We start from the raw sequence: 19,553 nt of genomic DNA on the forward strand, positions 1-19,553 counted from the left end.
GCCTTCCTATTGGCAACACATGGAAACTGAACGCCTTTCAAACTCAGGCTGAACTACAGAGGATGTGGAGGAAGTCTGGACCCTGCACACATAGCATGTAGGCCCGTCGGCATGTGGACATGCCCTGGTGCTCGTGAACCAGATCCCCAGCTATGGGTAAATAGCCCCACTGCCCTGTGGGCAGCCTCAGGAGAGATGAAGGTTTCGGGAGTAAACCCAGACAGCAAATCTGGAGTGGAGCCCCTAAGGTGGCTGGACGTCATTGAACATCCTTCCGGCAGCTCCTGTAGCCAAGCTGGTGCCAAACGTATTGCTTCATAAGCTTTCCTTTGGACTACACTGGTGAGGCCAAGAGGGAGATCTTGATGACTGGGCACCTCAGGATCTCCATATCTTCCACCCAGGCTTGTGATGATGATCATCACCCATTGTCCTTCGAGACAGATGGATACCAACCACCAGATATGACCTACAAAGTACATTACCTGATTAAGCTCCTTCTGCCATTTCTCAGTGTTTATTTTCAGCTTCCACTTTGCTATTTAATTTTTGTGTTTCCCATCCAAGCTGTGGCAGCCAGCATGGAATGGATTCGCTTGATGCAGCCTCCACTGTTTTCTTTGGGGAACAGTCAATAGAAGCTTGCAGTTGGGAAGAAGAAACAGAGGAGACAGCCCAGTGCAGATCCTGATGCCCCAATATGTCAGCCTACAGCTATTTCCTCCACAGATGCTGATTGACCCATTTGATTTTTGTTGAAAGAGGTATAAAATGGATTTCAATGGAAAAGTGTAGATCTCCTTTCAGTGATATCTTGTAAATGTATTAATATTTTGTGATGTGGGTGGATTATTGAAAAGTTTAGTGCCCTTGAGAAAGCGATGATCAGCCTCTGCCTTGTAGAGGAAGGGCTCTAGAATTCAGACTGAGCCACAAAAGAAAACTATTTTGAAGTCAGAATTAAGTGAAACTTGGAGTGGGATCTGCAGGTGACAATGTTGCCCGTAACAACCATAAATTGTTTTCCTTTGAGTGAGGTACGACCATTGAACTGTTTTCTTCCTGATGCCCACAGATCTCATTTTTATCAAGATCCTTCACTACACCCTTGTCAAGTGATACTTTGATGTCAAGAGTAGTCATACTCATCTCACCTCAGGAATTTTGTTCTTTGATCCAAGTCTGGATCAAGGACATACTGAGGTCAACTGTTATGGAGAGTGTGTGTGTGTGTGTGTTAGAGAGAAAAATTTAGAGCCATTATTGGGAGGAGCACACAGCAAAGATATAGATGAACTGTTTTAGGAGGGAGAAAGTCAGTAATAGCACTGATCAGATTCAATGTACATTCAGGAAAGGTGCTAGGTGTCCAAGAATGCCCGTGGAAAGAATTAAGGTACACAATTCCAGTTAAAGATCCAATTTCAAACTTACAAATTTATTGCATTGGGGCACTTTTCCCCCTTCCAAATGAGGATTCATATGGATGAATACGTTCTCCATGTGAGTGGGAGCATTGCCAGCTTGAGCAAGCTCATCCTAAATAACTGCTGAGCACAAGCCAGCATATGATCGTTCCAAATACACATTTTGTGTTCTCAGACCTACTCTGATGCATCTTTCTAAGCATCCTGGGGCCATTCAAGGACTGGATGATTTCAGCAGATTCCTTTAACAAAGTGTATTATTGATGGCAGAATAGTAGATGCAGTTTATATCGAGCTCAGTGAGGCTTTTGACAAGGTCAAACATGGAGAATGGTCCAAACTATGGTAACCAGAGCAAGTTGGTAAATTGAAATCAAAATTGATTTGACAATGGGAGACAGAGGATAATGGTAGATGGCTTTTGGAATTGGAGGTTTGTGTATACTGGTATTTCATAGGAATCAATGCTTTTTCTAATATTTGTGAATAATGTAGATTTAGATGTGCATAAAGCAAGTATGATTAGGGAGTCCACGGATGTCACAAACTTTGGTAGTTATTGATAGTGTGGAGGGTAGTCTCATGCACAGTGCGATGTTAATGCTTTGGTGAAATGGGCTAAGAAGTGGCAGATGAAATTTAATCAAGAAAAATGTGAGATGACTCATTTTGTGAGTCCTAACAAGGCAAAGACATACAGCCAGAATGGTTGGGTGCTGGAGAGTTTTGAGGGACAGAGAAACTTTGGCATGTAAATCCAAAGATTCTTGAAGGTAGCAGCATGGTTAGATAATGTCATTAAGACATACGATATGTTGTCATTTATTAGTTAGAACACTGAATACAAGAGCAAGTAGGTTATGCTCCAATTCTGTAAATTATTGTTTTGATCTCAGCTGGAATACAGCGTGCGGTTTTAGGAAAGATAAGAGCACTGGAGAGCATATAGAGGACTTCACCAGAATGTTGCCTGGGATGGAACATTGCAGTTATGAGGATAAACTGGAGAAACTAGACTGCATTCCCCCAAGTGCAGGAGCATAAAAGAGGATATGATTGTGATGTATAAAATCACGAGGGGCATTGATTGGGTAGACTGCAGAAAACTTACTCCATATCAGAGATTGTATGTCTGCACATAATAGATGGGGAAAAGCTGATTTTAATGGGTTGAGTTTTGAGAGCTGCAATTGGAAACATTTAAATTGGTGTTCAGCAGACCACAGGAGAAAAGAACAAATTCAGCTGGTGAGTGAAGATTGAGGGCAAGGAAAGAAGCAAGTGTTAGGAATGTAACAAACGTCAGAGGTGTCCATGATAACAGAGAATATGAAATGATTAGGAGAGAAAAAATCATCCACTGTACATTGCTGTGTTCTTTTGATTGATTATAAATGATCAAAGTCAGTGCAGTTAATAGACTGCCTTCATACAATGCTTTCAATGATTGCATCCTCCAAATCTTCAATTTTATAGTAACATTGAAGATCATTGTCAACACCTTAAAATTCTTCATGGTTCCTAACTTGCTGGAAGTAGAGGAATTTGTTCATTTTCACTCCTGGCCATTTCTGGCATCTCCAAGCCTGAATGATTGAAACTGCTGTGAGCAAAACAGTTCCAAATCATCTTGCTGCTTATTTCCCACCAGCTATCAGTGACAAAAATCACTGCTTTTTGAACACAAACACACACAACTGATGCTATTTAAAATCTGTTTGCTCTAAGCATTTGTACCAAGTAGCCTAATGGCCACATAAGTGCACACAACTGACCCAGCACTTGGCAGTGTCCGAGAGGATTCCAGGAGGCAGAGGCAGTGTGTGCAAGCCTCATGGCAGGCAGGCTGTGGGGCACGAGCCAACATACAACTCCATTTCGCCGATTATAGCGACAAGGGAGATTGAAACAGAGGTGAATGCAGAAAGTGAGCACAGGCTGCCTACCTTTTGATCGGTAAGGAACACTTTGCTACTCTACCAGTGAGGGAAGAGCCTCCCGCTGTGCCCGGAGGATATTGTCCAGGTTTTCTGCAGTTTGGATGTGGATTTGGACTATAGACTTTTTTGGTCTCATAGTTTTTTGTATTCTGTGTTTCTCTCGACTGATCTTTCTCATCTTCGTGTGCAGGGGGATGAGCAGTTGTGGGGGGGGGGGGGGGTGTCGATGTGCCTGTTCCATTTTGGGGTTTTTTGTGTGGGGGGTGGGGATTTGGGGGCTTCAATGCGCCTGTTCTGTTTTTGTTTGTTTTTTGTGGGTGGAGGGGGGATTTGGGATTGATGTGCCTGTTCTGTTGTTTGTTTTTTTTTGTGGGGGAAGGTGGGGATTGGGGAATGATCATGCTGCCTTTCTTTTCTTTCTTGGTTTCATAGCTACCCAGCGAAGAAGAATTTCAGAGTTGTATACTTTGATAATAAATGAACCTTTGACAACAGTCTTCTGTCCCAATTAAGTGGATAGTGTCCCAAATAAACAAAGAGAATCCTGGTTATTTTCTTGATTTGTTTTTATTCTTTAAGAGTTGTCCCAAATGAGCTATTGTCCCAATTAACTGATGACCTAATTAACCAGAATCCACTGTAGTATAATATTCATCAATGAAAGAAGGTTGGTGGGGAATAATGCTATAGGGAGCAGACAGGATAATACTACAAATAGGAGAATATTAGGGTAATTGTTTTGCTTTAGGGTGTAATAAGAACCTGGAATAGATGAGCATGGCATTGGATGATGGGCTGAATGATGAATCAAATGCACTGGTATTAAAATAAGAGTACTAATGCTACCATGTCTAATAATTCAGTTTAGTTAAGCCTTAGAAATAGATAAAATATTTCAAAAATACAGAGTAGTTCTTACTATAAAAAATGTAATTTAAAATCTGGTACACAACAACTAGATTCAGTTGATAGAAGTTACTTTCTGCATTGCAAATCAAATTTGCAGATGATGCTGTGCCCTCTGATGCATTTGAATGAGATACAGTACTGCGTACAATTCAACAGACGTTCAGTCTTGTAATCAGGTAAACTATGTCTGTACTGCTACCCCTCAACCATCAGGCTCTTGAACCAAAGGGGATAGCTTCACTCAACTTCACTTGCCTCATCACTGAAAATTCTCACAACCAATGGATTTACTTTCAAGGACTTTTCATCTCATATTCTCAAATGTTATTATTTATTTATATTACTGTTTCTTCTTCTTGCATTTGCACGGTCTGTTGTCTTCTGCGCTCCGGTTGAACACTCTAGTTGGATGATCTTCCAGTGATTCTGTTATAGCTATTATTCTATAGATTTACTGTGTATGCCCACAAGAAAATGTACCTCAGAGATATATATGGTGTATGTGTACTTCGACAGTAACCTTTAATTTTGAATTTTTTGAGCTTTTATTGCTCTTCACATCAAAGTTCACAATAATTATTAATGTTTTACAATACACTCGGTTGAAGGAACTTACTTCATACAATATAATTCAGATCGGCAGACACAGATGAATTTAACTTCACACTGCTCTGGCTAATAACTCCAACAATATGATATACATTTTCCACTGCTCCAGCCCTGGTCTTCAGGTGAAGTAGTACACAAGTTGACACAGGACACATTCAGTTGAAAGTTTGTTTTATAAATTATGAAGGAGCTTTGCAAATCATGCTGCTATCCTAGGCAGATCCATTTACATAATATAAAGTACCTCATGCTCAGTCCCAGCTAATCAGAGTGAAGTCCGACCCACTATAACTACTCCAGCGCTGGCCATTACCTAAAAAGTCTGTTACAGTCTGCTAGGCAACAAATATTTCAGCTGAAGGAGGCCACCTGAGCTTTGCAGATGGAGCCACAGTCTCACCTGGGTGCATCTCAATCATGCCCAAGTTGAATGATTTTCTAGATAGACTATTTGACACTATAAACTAAGCAACATTAATTCTTACTGTGAGTTCAAGCACTTGAAGTACTGTGGTCCTTCTACGTAGTGAGAACTTATTTTACTACTTGTAATACAGCAAATAAATTCAGTTGATGAATATACATTGCAAATTAGTTTTGTAGAGTGCCATGCTCTCAGCTGCCTCTGAAATTAGTGCAGTCAATATAGTAAAAAGGGATATATTGCACTAAAAGTACAAATTAGAATAGCAATTAGTTAAAGGGGGTTATGTCTCAGATTACACCAGCATTGCTCTTCACCTACAGAGACGTAGTTTACAATCTGTCATATTACAAATAGTTCAGTTGAAGGAATTAAACTTATATCTAAACTAAATCCATTTCAGCCAATCACTCCAATGGGCAGAAAGGGAAACCCTAACAAACCTTATGAATGTATAAAACCCCTAACCTATATACCAGCAGTGTCTGCTGTATCTCTAAGTACACCCTGACCATATATACTGGACCCCAAACATAAACAACAGGTCTTTAAACTAAAAGGAACCTTAAGCCAAGTAGTGCAGTGCTTACAGCTAGGGAAAACCCAAGAAAAGATCTTAAGCAAAGATTTCACCTTTATATCATCTGCAAAGAATAACCTAAATACTAAATGTACATATTTAAGTTCAATTTTACAGGAGGAAAAAAAATACAAACCACAATGATTCAGAATCCACTAAAAACCATTCACACCATCCTCCGATTGGACACTTCAGGATGAAGGGGTTCCAATAGAATTCATAATCTTCATTAGATGAACTGAATTGGAAAATTTCCCACACCAAAGGATAAGGCAGACCTCACCAAGAAGGAAAGTATGCTCCTGGGGATTTTAAAAGATATATAGCCATCACCGTTAAACCAGCAGAAAGCAGAAGAATCAATGTCATCGTGGACAGACAGCAGTTGGAAGCACATAGCTTAAAACACTACACTAAACAGAGAGAGCCCATCTACAAAGAAACCAAAAGGGAAATTAGGGTCAAAGGATCTAGAAGCAATAGAAATAGCCAGAAATCCAAGCAGCATATGAACTAGAACAAAAACATTCTCGATCCTTGTAGTCGTGGAGTCGTACTTCATGGAAACAAGCCCTTCAGCTCAATTGCTTCATCCCAGCTATCTAGTCTCATCTGCTCATGTCCTCTGGCCTACCTTTCCTCTCTATGTACTGTATCTCTCCAAGTACCTTTTTAAATGCTGTTAATATATATACTGATCACCTGCTAGGTGAAAGAGTTGACCCTTGGGTTCCTATTAAATCTCTTGCCCCTCACCTTAAACCCAAGCTCTCCAGTTTTCAATTCCCCTAACCTTATCTATGTCCCTCATAATTGTGTAACTTCTATAAGATTACTCCTTGTTCTGCGACACTCCAGTGAGAAAAGTCCCAAACTGTTCAACCTCTTTCCATAACTCAGTTCCTCGAGTCCTGGAAATATCTTTATCATTTTCCTCTGCACTCTTACCAGCTTAATAGTATCGAAGTGACTAAAACTGAGCACAATATTCCAAATATGTCCTCACTAATATCTTGTACAACTGTAACACAATATTCTACCTTCGAAACTCAGTTTATCAACTTTTTCCAGAGAAACATTACCTATTGTAGGGATATATAACACTTCACACAGATCATCAGCTCCCTGAATTGTGTCATATTTTGCCATACATTTACAATTGAGATTAAAGTCCTGTACACAAATAGAGTCTGTTTCATCAAAAGCCATTGAAGTATTAAGTACTCTGTCTTATTCAAAGGCAGCACCATCTGAAAAACTCACTCACAATGTATGAAGTAATTCCCTTGGTTATAAACCATTTCTCTTTATGTGAAGAGCAGTTGTTGGATAAAGTAAGGAAGCTGTTTTTAATTTCTCGTTCTGTGGGTATTATGATAAGAGGATCAGAGCCAGAGAAGTGTTTGTATTTAGAAATGCTTCCTCGGTGGAGGAATAGTAGGAGTGCCACAATCTTCTCTGATTCTCTGGTGACTCAGCAATAGTAGGGTGTATAAAGAGAGGACAGGAGGATGAGTACAGGGCCCTGGTGGAGGACTTCGTTAAATGGTGCAAGCTGAGTCATTTGCAGCTCAACAACAGTAAGAGAAGGGAGATGGTGATAAGACTTTAGGTGACTAAGCCTGCACTGCTTCCTGTTCCTATTGATGGTGAGGCCGTGGATGCAGTGAGGACCTACAAGTACCTGGGGGTACACCTGGATGACTTGAAGTAGTGCACCAGCACAGAGGCTGTGTACAAGAAGGGCCAGAGTCGCCTCTAATTCCTGAGGAGACTGAGGTCCTTTGGAGTATGCAGGCCTCTCCCTTACATGTTCTACCAGTCTGCTGTCACCAGTACAACGCCATTGCCCCAGCACACCACAGTACCAGTGGTATGCTGGGGCAATGGCATGAACACGGGTGATGCCAACAGGCTCAATAAACTGATTAGCAAGGCTGATTCTGTTACAGGGGTCAAACTGGACACATTGGAGGCTGTGGCAGAACAAAGGATCCTACGGAAAATCCTGGCAATGTTTCCCACCCTCTGCATGCCACCTTGGCTGCATGCCACCTTGGCTGAACAGAGGAACACTTTCAGTAACAGACTAAGACAACTGCGCTTCTTCAAAGAGACTATATGAGGTCATTCTTACCCTTGGCCATTAAGCTTTATAATGAGTCAACCTATAGCTGGGGAAGTGATGACCCCTCCTGGTAGATTGTTTGAGGTAACTTATTTTTTATTCCTTCTTACTTCTGATGTGATATTTGTATATTTGGCACTTGTAATGCTATTGTAACACTGTAATTTCCTTTGGGATCAATAAAATATCTGTCTTTCTATCTGAGTCCTGTTGGAATATCTTAAGCCTCACTTACCCCACCTCATCGTACTGTGAGTAAGAGACTCTTCAACAAACTCTTCCAGTCACTCATCTTGTGCCAGCAAGCAGTTCATAGGCTTGGTGAGTGGGACTCTAGCAGTCCATCAGAGGGATGAGTGAAGAGGCCCTGGAAGTCCAGTCAGCTTCTTCTGACAAAATCTCTGACTGGTGATGACAGTGGACTGGCCCTTACACTGATTGACATCCACCTGATTCCGCTTTCAGTTAAAATTGCACTTGATATATGACAGTTACTCTTGCAAGACTGATCATTTAAATTACAAAGAATTTCTGATTTGACTTGGCTATTATTATCCTAATCAGCCGTCTTCCTGTTGCAAGTGTTTTGGTATTAATAGGATCAAAATCAATGCATACAAATACATATTACATTATATGTCAGTATTTCACTAGAGAAATACCAAACTGTCTGAGGCTCATTCTTGGAAGTCATTTCAACAGTCTAATTATTTGTTGCTGCAATTCATCCACTAACCAGGGCAGGAGAGGGAGCTGGAAGGAAATCTGTGATCCGTGCCACTGTGACTACCTGGCCAAGCTTCACAACTAAATGGCAGTGCAATGATGCATTGGTGGTACAGCTCGTAGAGCTGCTTCCTCACAGCATCAGATACTCGGGCAGAACCCATTGTTTGGACGGACATTTAAGTGGCGGCCAGATTATAAGGTCAGGGTGTCAGGGCCCAAGGCAAGAGGATACCGGTTCAGATTGCAACTCGAAGCAGCAGAAACCAATGTTCAGATGCAGAGTTAAGCACTGGCCCAGAGAGAAAAGGTCAGGGTGTCAGGGTGTCAGGGTGTCAGGGCCCGAGGCAAGCTATGGGCCTGCTCCACAATGTTTACTCGGCTCTGCACTCAATGGTGGGACTCTCCTTGCAGACTTCAGTTCAGAAACACTTTTTGCTTGTGGTTGCTGTTTGCATGATCTTCTTTTTCTCCCATTGCACGTTGGGTGTTCGAAGGTCTTGCTTTTTATGGGTGATTTTATTCTTTTTTTTTAATGAGTTCTTTTTTATGGGCATGATATGGTTTTTATTCTCCGCACATTGGGTGTTAGACAGCCTTCTTTTTAATATATGGGTTTCTTTTAGCTGCCTGCTGGGAGACGAATCTTAAGGCTGCATAATGTGTACATACTTTGATAATAAATGTACTTTGAACTGGAAAATTCTCATAGACGACTTTATTGGGATAAGCATTTCTGTGAAATAATGCAATTTTCCTTAGTTCAAGTAGATGCACAGGTAATTAAATAGTTTAACTGTTGCCTCTTCTTGGTAAAAAAAAAATCTAAAATAGCTTCAAGCATATACTGGTATGAAAGGGGAACTTCTATAATTATCGGGCAGTTTCCAAAGTATGTTGTCCACCACTGAGAGTGACCCAGATATTAATTTGTAGGAATTGGATCAATCGTTTGCTTCACCTGGAGAATTTGTTTCTGCAACTGCTCTTTAGCCAACTTCATTCTTGCTTCAAGTATTTGTCTCAAGGATCCAATGCTTTCATAAACTGCTGTAAAGCCTTAATAACAAGACACAAAATTAATAAAATGGTAAACAGTCCATTAAATATTGTGAGTAAAACAAAATTTAAAAATTCTAAAATAAAATGCATGCCTTTAATAGATCTGATGTTAAAAAGCAATATAAACAGTAACCTGCTCCTCAGACTATGAATAAGTAAATGTTCAGACAATGAATACAAGGCAGCAAAGCTTTCGATTTGACCAACTCCATACAATGTCCTAGAGAGTATAGGCTCATCATAAATTACTGAAGCCTCCAGACAAAGTTTCCAAGTTTGACACAATAGTCAGAGCCGAGTGAACTGTTCCAGCAAGATCACAGTGATGCTCATCCAGGCCATTAAAATACAAAAATGAAACATTACAGTGCCAACAATGCCTCCAGTGGAACTCCATGATATCCACTCTCTGACTCTGTCAGTCAGCCAATATTCTATCCGGGCTAATACTTTGCTCAAAAACAATGGCTTTTGTTCAGTGTTCTCATGTGCCGCAAGTTGTCAAAGGCCTTCTGAAAAATCCAAGTGAATACCATCCACTAACACTCCTTTGTCTAACCAATTTATTGTTTCTTCAGAGAATTCTAACAGATTCATCAGGCAAGATCTCCCTTTAACAAAACTGTGCTGACTTTGTCCTGTTTTATCATCTACTTTCAAGTACTCTGAAATTTCATCCTTAATAATGGATTTTAAAAATCCTTCCAACTACCAGGGTCAGGCTAACCAGCCTATAATTTCCATTCTTTTGTCTACCTCCCTTCTTAAAAGGCAGTATTAACATTTGTGATTTTCCAGTCCTCTAGGACGCTCTCTGACAATAGCGATACTTGAAAGATCGCCATTACAATTTTTTCAGTTACCTCTTTCAGAATTCTGAGGTGTAGTCCATCTGGTCCCAGTGATTTATCAACCTTCAAGCCTTTCAACTTCTCCACTACCTTTTCCTTAGTAACGGCCACTATACTCACCGCTGTCCCCTGATTCTCCTGAATTCCTGACAAGTAACTGGTTTCTTCCATTGTGAAGACTGAGACAAAGTACTTATCTAACAACATAGTGGGCCAAAGGGCCTATAACGTGCTGTAGATTTCAATGTTCTATGTTTAACTCTTCCACCATTTCCCCATTCACATTAATCATTCTCCAGCATCATTTTCAAGCAACACAATGTCCATACTTGCCTCTTTATTACTCTTTATGCAGCAAAACAAAATGTATGGGATCTCCTTTTATATTATTGGCTAGCTGACCCTTGTATTTCATTGTTCTTCTGTCGTGTCTCCCAAATTAATCGCAGAAACTCTTGCCATTGGTGCTCCACTGTCTTCCCTGCTTCCCAATTAAAGTGTTCACTCGTATATTTCTTAAATGTTGTGGGAGTACCTGCTTCCACCACCCACTCAGGCAAGGTGTTCAGATTTCAATCTCCGTCTTGGATGAAAAGGTTCTTCAGAACACCTCTAAATACCTTTATCTTAAGTCAATGCTCTCTAGCTTTCTCTGGTTTCTAAATTTGTATCCATGCCCTTTATAATTTTGCATACCTCTTAACAGATCCCTTCCCTCAGCCTAAGGTGCTCCAAGGAAAAATAATCACCACTTATCAAATCTCTCCTCATTACTGAAGCACTCCATTCCAACAGCATTCTGGCAAGATTCCTCTCCACTCCAATTCATCTCTCCTATAGTATGCTGACTGTGGCAAAAACAATGTTCATTTACACTATATCATAACCTCCCTGCTGTTATATTCTATTCCACAGCTAATGAAGACAAGTGCCCCATGTGTATTCTTCACCATTTTATCAATCTGTGTGGCCATCTTCAGGAACGCTTGGACTTGTATGCCAATGATCAGATGAGTTTATTGTGATATAAAGCAGAGTGCAATGAAATTCCTTCCACACATGAAGCTCGCAGAGTAACACTGCACTGGCCATATTTCTTGATGTTACTCATGTTAATACACCAACATACATTTAATTCAACTTTTTAAAAATACTCCTGTGGATTATATGAGTTTCAAGGAAGCACAAGCAACAAAATGCAGAGATTTTCAACTGAGTGCGTGTCCACCCAGTTAGTTTTTTTCACTGCACCCCCATTTAACAGTCCTCCCAAACTGCATCACTTTGCACTTACTGAGATTAAATTCCATCTGCCATTGTTCTGCCCGCCTTACTGACTCATCAATATCATCCTGTTGCCTATGACTACCCTCCTCACCTTCCACATATCCACCGATTTTTGTGTCATCTGCAGGCTTATTAATTGTACCTCCTATATTCATATCTGAATGTCTATAACAAGCAGTAAGAGTCCCCGTGTTCATCCCTGAGGTACAGCACTGGTACACACTTGCAATCACAAAACAACTCTCTGCCTTTTATCACCGAGTCAGTTTTGGATCCAATCTGCCAGCTTGCCCTGGACCCCATGGATTCTAATCTTTTGGGCCAGGTGTCCACTCCTTAGTCAACTTTCTCGGTACTGGACCTGTGATCGCGCTCCCAACCAGCTCTTCATCGTCTGCGTGCCTGACAGATGCCGGTAGAAAGCAAGCTCCTTCATGACAAGAGATTTCCAGGCAAACAGAGAAAAGTCTGGTAACCCAGGTTAATTAAACAAAGGAATGAAAACAAGGGTTACCGATTTTAAAAAAAGAGAATTTTGAAAAAACTCTATGCGAGGGCAGAGTGGGGCTGGATGCAGGACGGACAAGGAGAGAAACACAGCAAAGATTAGCAGCTGAAGACATGAACTGTTAAGAGTGGAATTAGTCATGAGTACCTTTACCCTACTAACTTGAAACCCCGGAGGAGAGGCAATAGCGATAAAAGATTTATTGAAGCTACAGCTACAACACGCAGCAGCTATAAAGAAACAATATCAGCGTGTAGTCGGGAATTAGTTCTACAAAATCATACCAAGGGATTTAGTCAAGTTTTTGTACAGGTCTGTGGATTGACTTTCCGTGGTTGATAAACTATTTCATTCCAATGAACCAAGAAACAAGATGGCGAGCCAGCCAACATGAAGAACCAGCGTGGGAACGAAATGTGTAATGACGCAGAGGATTTAATTCGGTTAGATGTACAAGTTTATTTATTTGGAAAATCCAAATTTGATTTTCTGCAAGAACTGATTATTTTTGCAAAGACTTCGATAAGTTACTGAATGAGATTTACTTTGTTTAAAAGTTGCGATGTTGAAAAATTGTCGTGAAAGGAGTTAAGCAGTGTATATATAATTTTCAATTTGAATTTAAACTTGTAGACATACTGTCAGGAACTGAAACTGAAGTTAACTACAATACTTGAGAATAGGAATTATATTTGGTTTTCTAACTAACTAGGAATAAGTAAAAAGAAAAGTTTAGTCTGTAAACTTTTAAATAGGGAATAACACTAGATCTAATTAGTTAGAGAGATTAGAGTAATAAAGGAATCTTACTGATTCTAATTAAAAAGGAATTTGTTTTGATTTGCTATCTAAGATTTGGAACCTAAACAGAATGTTGGAATTTTGAATTGTTCTTGCTCATGTAAATGTTTTATACAAGTAGTTTTTGCCTTATAAACAAAACTTTATTTCCAGAGAGTGTGGTTTCTATTCACTGCCTCCTTCCGATACCTGGATTGTTCCTACTAGCACCTAGTGCAGTTTGATTTTCTCAGAGTGCAGCGACTACTCACACATAATAAGACTAGTGCTACACAGGTGTTACACTCTTCAAGTACAATCTCAAAGTCTCCTTCAGAAGATAGATTTTCACCAACTTGTGTGAATCCCTGGCCCAAGACTGCTCAATATAGAGAAGGAGCATCAATGAAGGTACGGAGAACCTCAGGTCTCTCTGACAGGAGCATACAGAGACCGTGCACAAACTGTGGAGGAATTGTACAATGTCCGAGTCTATCCACCCACAGGCTCATTGAGGCACCAATTTCTCCCAGCTGAGTTTGGGTCCAACACATCAGAACCTGCAGGAGTGGACTGGAAACAAGTCATCCACATGTGACATTGGCCCATGAAGATTAACCTTCAGGCTGCTGGGCAGTTTTCATCTGTGCTACAACAAATGCGCAGGGTGCAGCTTGAAATTCATTACTGCATACAGAGATGTAACAGGACAGCACTGTTGAGGGAACAGTGCTTCTTTGTCCCAGTACAGCTGGTAGATGATTCATGTTTGCACGTCTTGTGCAAACACTTGTATAGTTTGCTGGTGCTAATTCAATATTGTTCCCCACTTGTGCATGGTAACCGTCAGTAATTTTAAGTCTCCAGAGCTCACTGAAATAGCCAGCACTAACTGAAGTCATGCCAGTGCCTCCAAAAAAAAAGTTGGCCACTGAATCTAACTGATACCCGCACAGAACTCAGAGAAACTAAATCAGCAGCAGTACGTCATTGACCTTGAGGTCTCACTGGGAGGCCTGAACATCCAGAAGAAACTCTAACACATTCTGGCACCCAGATGCCCACTGATGGGGTAAACATGGATAGCTAATGGGAATAGATGCCATGGAAATCTGCGACTGCTGTTGTGTCCCAACCTCAAGAGTTTTAATGACCACACAAGTGTGGTGGTCGAGATTAGTGGTACTCACACCTATCAACATGTGCAGCACGACGCTCATTTCCTTCCCAACCCTAACCACACAATGCAGCTACTTACACACACACACACACACACACACACACACACACACACACACAGCAACACCTTCACCAACACTGTTCTCTCCCTTTGGCAGGCGAAGGCTGCTTACACTACTTGACTGCAATGGTCATCCAACTGGAATGAATGGTGTACTGTACTTAAATGTAAAAGAATTCTGAATATGTACATAAAGGAACTCGAAATGGAAGGACCTGCAGATAGACATAGATAAAGGAGTGACTGGAACTTAATCAAGACAAATATCTATTTCAATTATATAAAATCTATGCAATTCCGTGGGCAGAGACATCCTGACCATGTTTTTAAAATTTATAACCACGGCACCATTTTAAAATATTTTAGTGAAAAAGGCATTACCGCACGCACACACAGAGTAGTTAATCACTGTGGAGTTTGCCCAATATCTAGTGTCAAACTGGATGGATGATTCATAGCCAAGAGTGAAAAGTTGCATTCAGCAATAAAGCTATTTTATATTCTTGCTACCTTTCAGCATTTTATATTCTTGCTACCTTTTTTCTATTTTTGCTCTTCTCACCTCCTTGCCAACATTCTCAAGGTAGGTGTGTTCAGCATCTTTTGTTCTTATTCACAATAACACAGCTAACAGGAAATATCCAATATAACCCAAGCACCTGTCATGAATTTGCATTGTAAACTTCACATTGCACAATTCATACCTTTGAAAAAAAACTTAATGCTCAATATCTATTTTACTCTTGTTCTGCAAAGGTATACTTACAGTTTCACCTTTAATTACTAAAGCAGCCGTTTTATTTGATGCTACAATTCCTGCTCCTTTTTGGCTAGTTCTTGTTCCAGCTGAGAGCTATTAGACACACTTATATTCTTCATCCTTTTGAAAAAACATTTACCACCATGTTGTTGTTATTTAGGAAAGAAGAGAAAAAAAATAAATATTCACTGGCTTCTGTGGGTTTATTTTGTGAGGGTCTGAACTTTGACAAACACAAGTCCTTCTCACAGATGGACTCACAAAATTACTACTTGTTTTTGGTTTATAATTGTAACTGAATGATCCAGGTACATTCAAATCCTACTTTGATAATTGTAGAATTTGAATATTTGATGAAGTGTGGAAATAAAGAGTTTTATACACAGAAGTGCTGTAGAAATCATTGGCTTTATTGATGCTGGCTCAGGCATGGCTTCCTCTAATAATGCATGATTCAATGATAAACTGTGTTCATTTTGTTCTAAACACTGGATGTCCTCTCCTTCTGTGAAATCTCTCCCAATTGATAATCCTGAGTGGTGCCACAACAACCACCTCTCACTCAATGTCAGCAAGACCAAGGAGATGGAGAATTGGTAAAATCCTGTTAGATTAGATTAGATTAGATTCAACATTATTGTCATTGTGCCGAGTACAGATACAAAGCCAATGAAATGCAGTTAGCATCTGACCAGAAATGCAAAGAATTTACAAAATAACTGTAAATAAAAAGTAAGTGCTACAGCACACAAATATAAAAGTACTGAGACAGTACAGTATGGGTGCAATACTGCTTAGCGCTGTGATGTGAGGTTCAGCAGGGTCACAGCCTCAGGGAAGAAGCTCTTCCTGTGCCTCCAGCGGAGGCTCCTGTAGCGCCTACCAGATGGGAGGAGAGTAAAAGGTCCATGGTTAGGGTGAGATGCATCCTTGATAATGCTTTTCGCCCTGCCCAGGCAGCGTTTATGGTAGATGTTCTCAATGGTGGGCAATTGGGTGCTGATAATCTGCTGGGCAGTTTTCACCACATACTGAAGTGCTTTGCGGTCTGATACGGGGCAATTGCCATACCACACTGAGATGCAGTTGGTGAATATGCTCTCAATGGTACAGCGGTAAAAGTCTGTCAGTATCCTGGGACAGAGGTGAGCTTTCTTGATGCTCCGCAGGAAATAAAGGCGCTGTTGCGCCTTTTTGATCAGGATGGAGTAGTTCAGGGACCAGGCGCGATCCTCGGAAATGTGGACACCAAGAAATTTGAAGCTTGATACACACTCCACTACAGCTCCGTTGATGTAGTTGGGGACGTGAGTGTGGCTCCTAGCATGCCTGAAGTCCACAATGATCTCCTTGGTCTTCTGGGTGTTAAGGGCCAGGTTGTTGTTGGCACACCACACGGCCAGGTGCTGGACCTCGTCCCTGTAGGCAGTCTCATCATCCCCTCTGATCAGGACAACCACTGTGGTGTCGTCTGTGAACTTGATTATGGAGTTAGAACCATGTACAGGAAATCCTACCAAATCGTTATGGAAAATTCTCCCTATTTACTTCAAAGGCCTCCTTTAAATTCCTAGCAGCAAGTAAACAGGAGGAGGTTTAAAGAGCTTCTGAAGTCTATAGGTGCATAAGTTATAGGTTTATAAGATGATGAGAGGCATTAATCATGTGGATAGTCAGAGGTTTTTTCCCAGGGCTGAAATGGCTAGCACAAGAGGGCACAGTTTTAAGGTGCTTGGAAGTAGGTACAGTGGAGATGTCAGTGGTAAGTTTTTTTTATGCAGAGTGGTGTGTGTGTGTGGAATGGGCTGCCGGCGATGGTGGTGGAGGCAGATTCGATAGGGTCTTTTAAGAGATTTATGGATAGGTACATGGAGCTTAGAAAAATAGAGGAATAAGGGTAACCCTAGGTAATTTCTAAAGTATGTACATGTTTGGCACAGTATTGTGGGCCGAAGTGCCTATATTATGCTGTAGTTTTTCTATGTTTCTGTGGAGGAGGAAACTGGAACTCGATGAGCCAGTCATCATTGTGGGGATCAGAGATGGAGAGGCTCAGCAGAGGACCTGGCCTGGGCCCAGCACGCAAGTGCCATTACAGAAAAAGCACAGCAGTGCCTCTACTTTCTTACAAATTTGTGAAGTGACTCAGCATATCATTTAAAACACTGGCAAACGTCTATAGATGTGTGTTGGATCACGGCTTAGCATGGAAACACCAATGCCCTTTTACGAAAAAGCCATCACACCACTGAGCACATCTATACGGAGAGGTGTTGCAGGACAGCAGCAGCCATCATCAGAACCCCCAGCACCCAGGCCAGGCTCCCTTCTCATTGCTGCCATCAGGAAGAAGATACAGGAGCTTCAAGACCTGCACCAGCAGGTTCAGGAACAGTTATTACCTCTCAATCATTAGGCTCTTGAATCAAAGGGGATAAATTCACTCACCCCATCACTGAACTGGTCTCACTTCTGAGGACTCCTCATCTCATCTTCCCAATATTTATTACTTATTTATTTGTTATTATTTCTTTTTTCCCTGCTTTCCTTTTGTATTTGCAGTTTGTTGTTTTGTTTTGCACTTTGGTTGCCACCCTGTTGGATGTGGTCTTTCACTGATTCTATTGTGTTTCATGTATCTATTGTGTACACCCGCAAGAAAATGAATCTCAGGGTTGTATATGGTGACATATATGCACTTTACCAATAAATTTACTCTGAACTTTAGTTAGTTGGGAAAAAATTATTTACTCACATAATATCCAGCAGATGGCGCTGCTCACTGCTCTGTCGCCTAGTAAGATTGATCTTCCTTTCTTGCTCCGTTATCAACTCCTCAATTCTCTTTAAAAGTTGTGAAATCTGTTGGAAATTGCAAAATATATATAATCAGATTGGCATGGAATAAATACATTAGCGAGGTCATAAACACACTGGCACCAATTGGAGAAAATGGGCCCTGGCTGGTCTTGAACAGATGGAAATACCCATGTTGTTTATTTGTAACTAGCCAAATTGGGACGGTCAGTATATGTCTATGATGGTGCACTTTGGCTGGCAAGTGACAGCATCAGTTGTGAGCACCTCAGACATACATGAAACAGTTGTGATGACTTGCAGGTGCTCAGGCGCTGCACCAGTATATCATACCAGTACTATAGTTCAGCATTTAACACCATCTCCTCAAATATCTGATCAAAAACCTACAGAATCTGGGCCTCTCTACCTCCCTCTGCAACTGGATCCTTGACTTCTTAACCAGAAGACCACAACCCGTGCAGATTGGAAATAACATCTCCACCTTGCCAACAATCAACACTGTGCTTAGTCCCCTGCTCTACTCTCTTTACACCCATCACTAGGCTAGGTTAGGCACAGCTCAAATAACATCTGTAAGTTTGTTGATGATACAAACATTGTTGGCAGGATCCCAGATGGTGACAAGAAGATGTACCAGAGCAAGATATACCAGCTAGAGGAGTGTTGTCGCAACAACAACCTTGCACTCAGTATTAGTAAGACCAAACAGCTGATTGTGGACCTCAGGAAGGGTCAGACAGGGGAACACAAACCACTCCTCAAAGGGATCAGAAGTGGAGAGAGTTCCTGGGTATTTCTGAGTACCTACCTGGACACAACATATTGTTGCAGTTATAAAGGAGGAAAGACAGCCACTATATCAACATAGCATTTCAACACCAGTACTCAGTGCCCTGATTTTTGAAGGCCAATGTGCCAAAAGCTCTCTTTATGGCCCTATCTATCTGTGATGCCACTTTCAACCATTTATGGATCTATATTCGCAAGTCTCTTTGTGCGAACACATTTCTCACTACTGTCACTCACTGTGCAAGACTTACCCCGGTTTGCTCTCCCAAGGTGCAACACCTCACACTCGTCTGTATTAAGTTCCATCTGCTATTTTCCAGACCATTTTCCAGCTGATCAAGATCACACTACAGGCTTTGGTAGCCTTCCTCACTGTCCACCATGTCCCATACAACCTCAAGGTTGTTATAGCCGAGGGTGGTAATGGGGACAAGTTCCCACTACCTATTAAGTGCTCCCAATGTCATATGCCTCAGATAGCTTCTGATAACCAAGTCTAGTTCCTGGCTTTCACGTGTGGCTTAGCTACTGAGCCCGGCTGAACTGCTTCTACTGACAGAAGGGGCAAAGGTGGGTTACTAGCGCCTCAACCAGTCACTTTGGGCAGATGGGGCTCGTCAGCTGTGGTTGGCAGCTCATCTAGGAGAAGGAAAATACTGATCTCAAACTTCCATTGCCTTGTGGCCTAAACCCACTCGTGGGGAAGGGTTCAG

The 19,553-nt window shown here is 41.2% G+C and overlaps 1 protein-coding gene across 1 annotated transcript in view; it reads right to left on the reverse strand.

Moving 5' to 3' along the window:
- Window positions 1-9,691: 9,691 nt before the first annotated feature.
- The window catches only part of LOC140209851 (protein FAM81A-like), a 44,076-nt gene continuing 34,214 nt past the window's right edge, over window positions 9,692-19,553 (reverse strand). The window contains 2 exon segments of the mRNA XM_072278419.1: window positions 9,692-9,802; window positions 17,987-18,093. Coding sequence (XP_072134520.1) covers window positions 9,784-9,802; window positions 17,987-18,093 — 126 coding nt within the window. The 3' untranslated portion in view covers window positions 9,692-9,783.

The sequence above is a fragment of the Mobula birostris genome, chromosome 14 (genome assembly GCF_030028105.1).
Source record: "Mobula birostris isolate sMobBir1 chromosome 14, sMobBir1.hap1, whole genome shotgun sequence".
Classification (NCBI taxonomy): Eukaryota; Metazoa; Chordata; class Chondrichthyes; order Myliobatiformes; family Myliobatidae; genus Mobula; species Mobula birostris.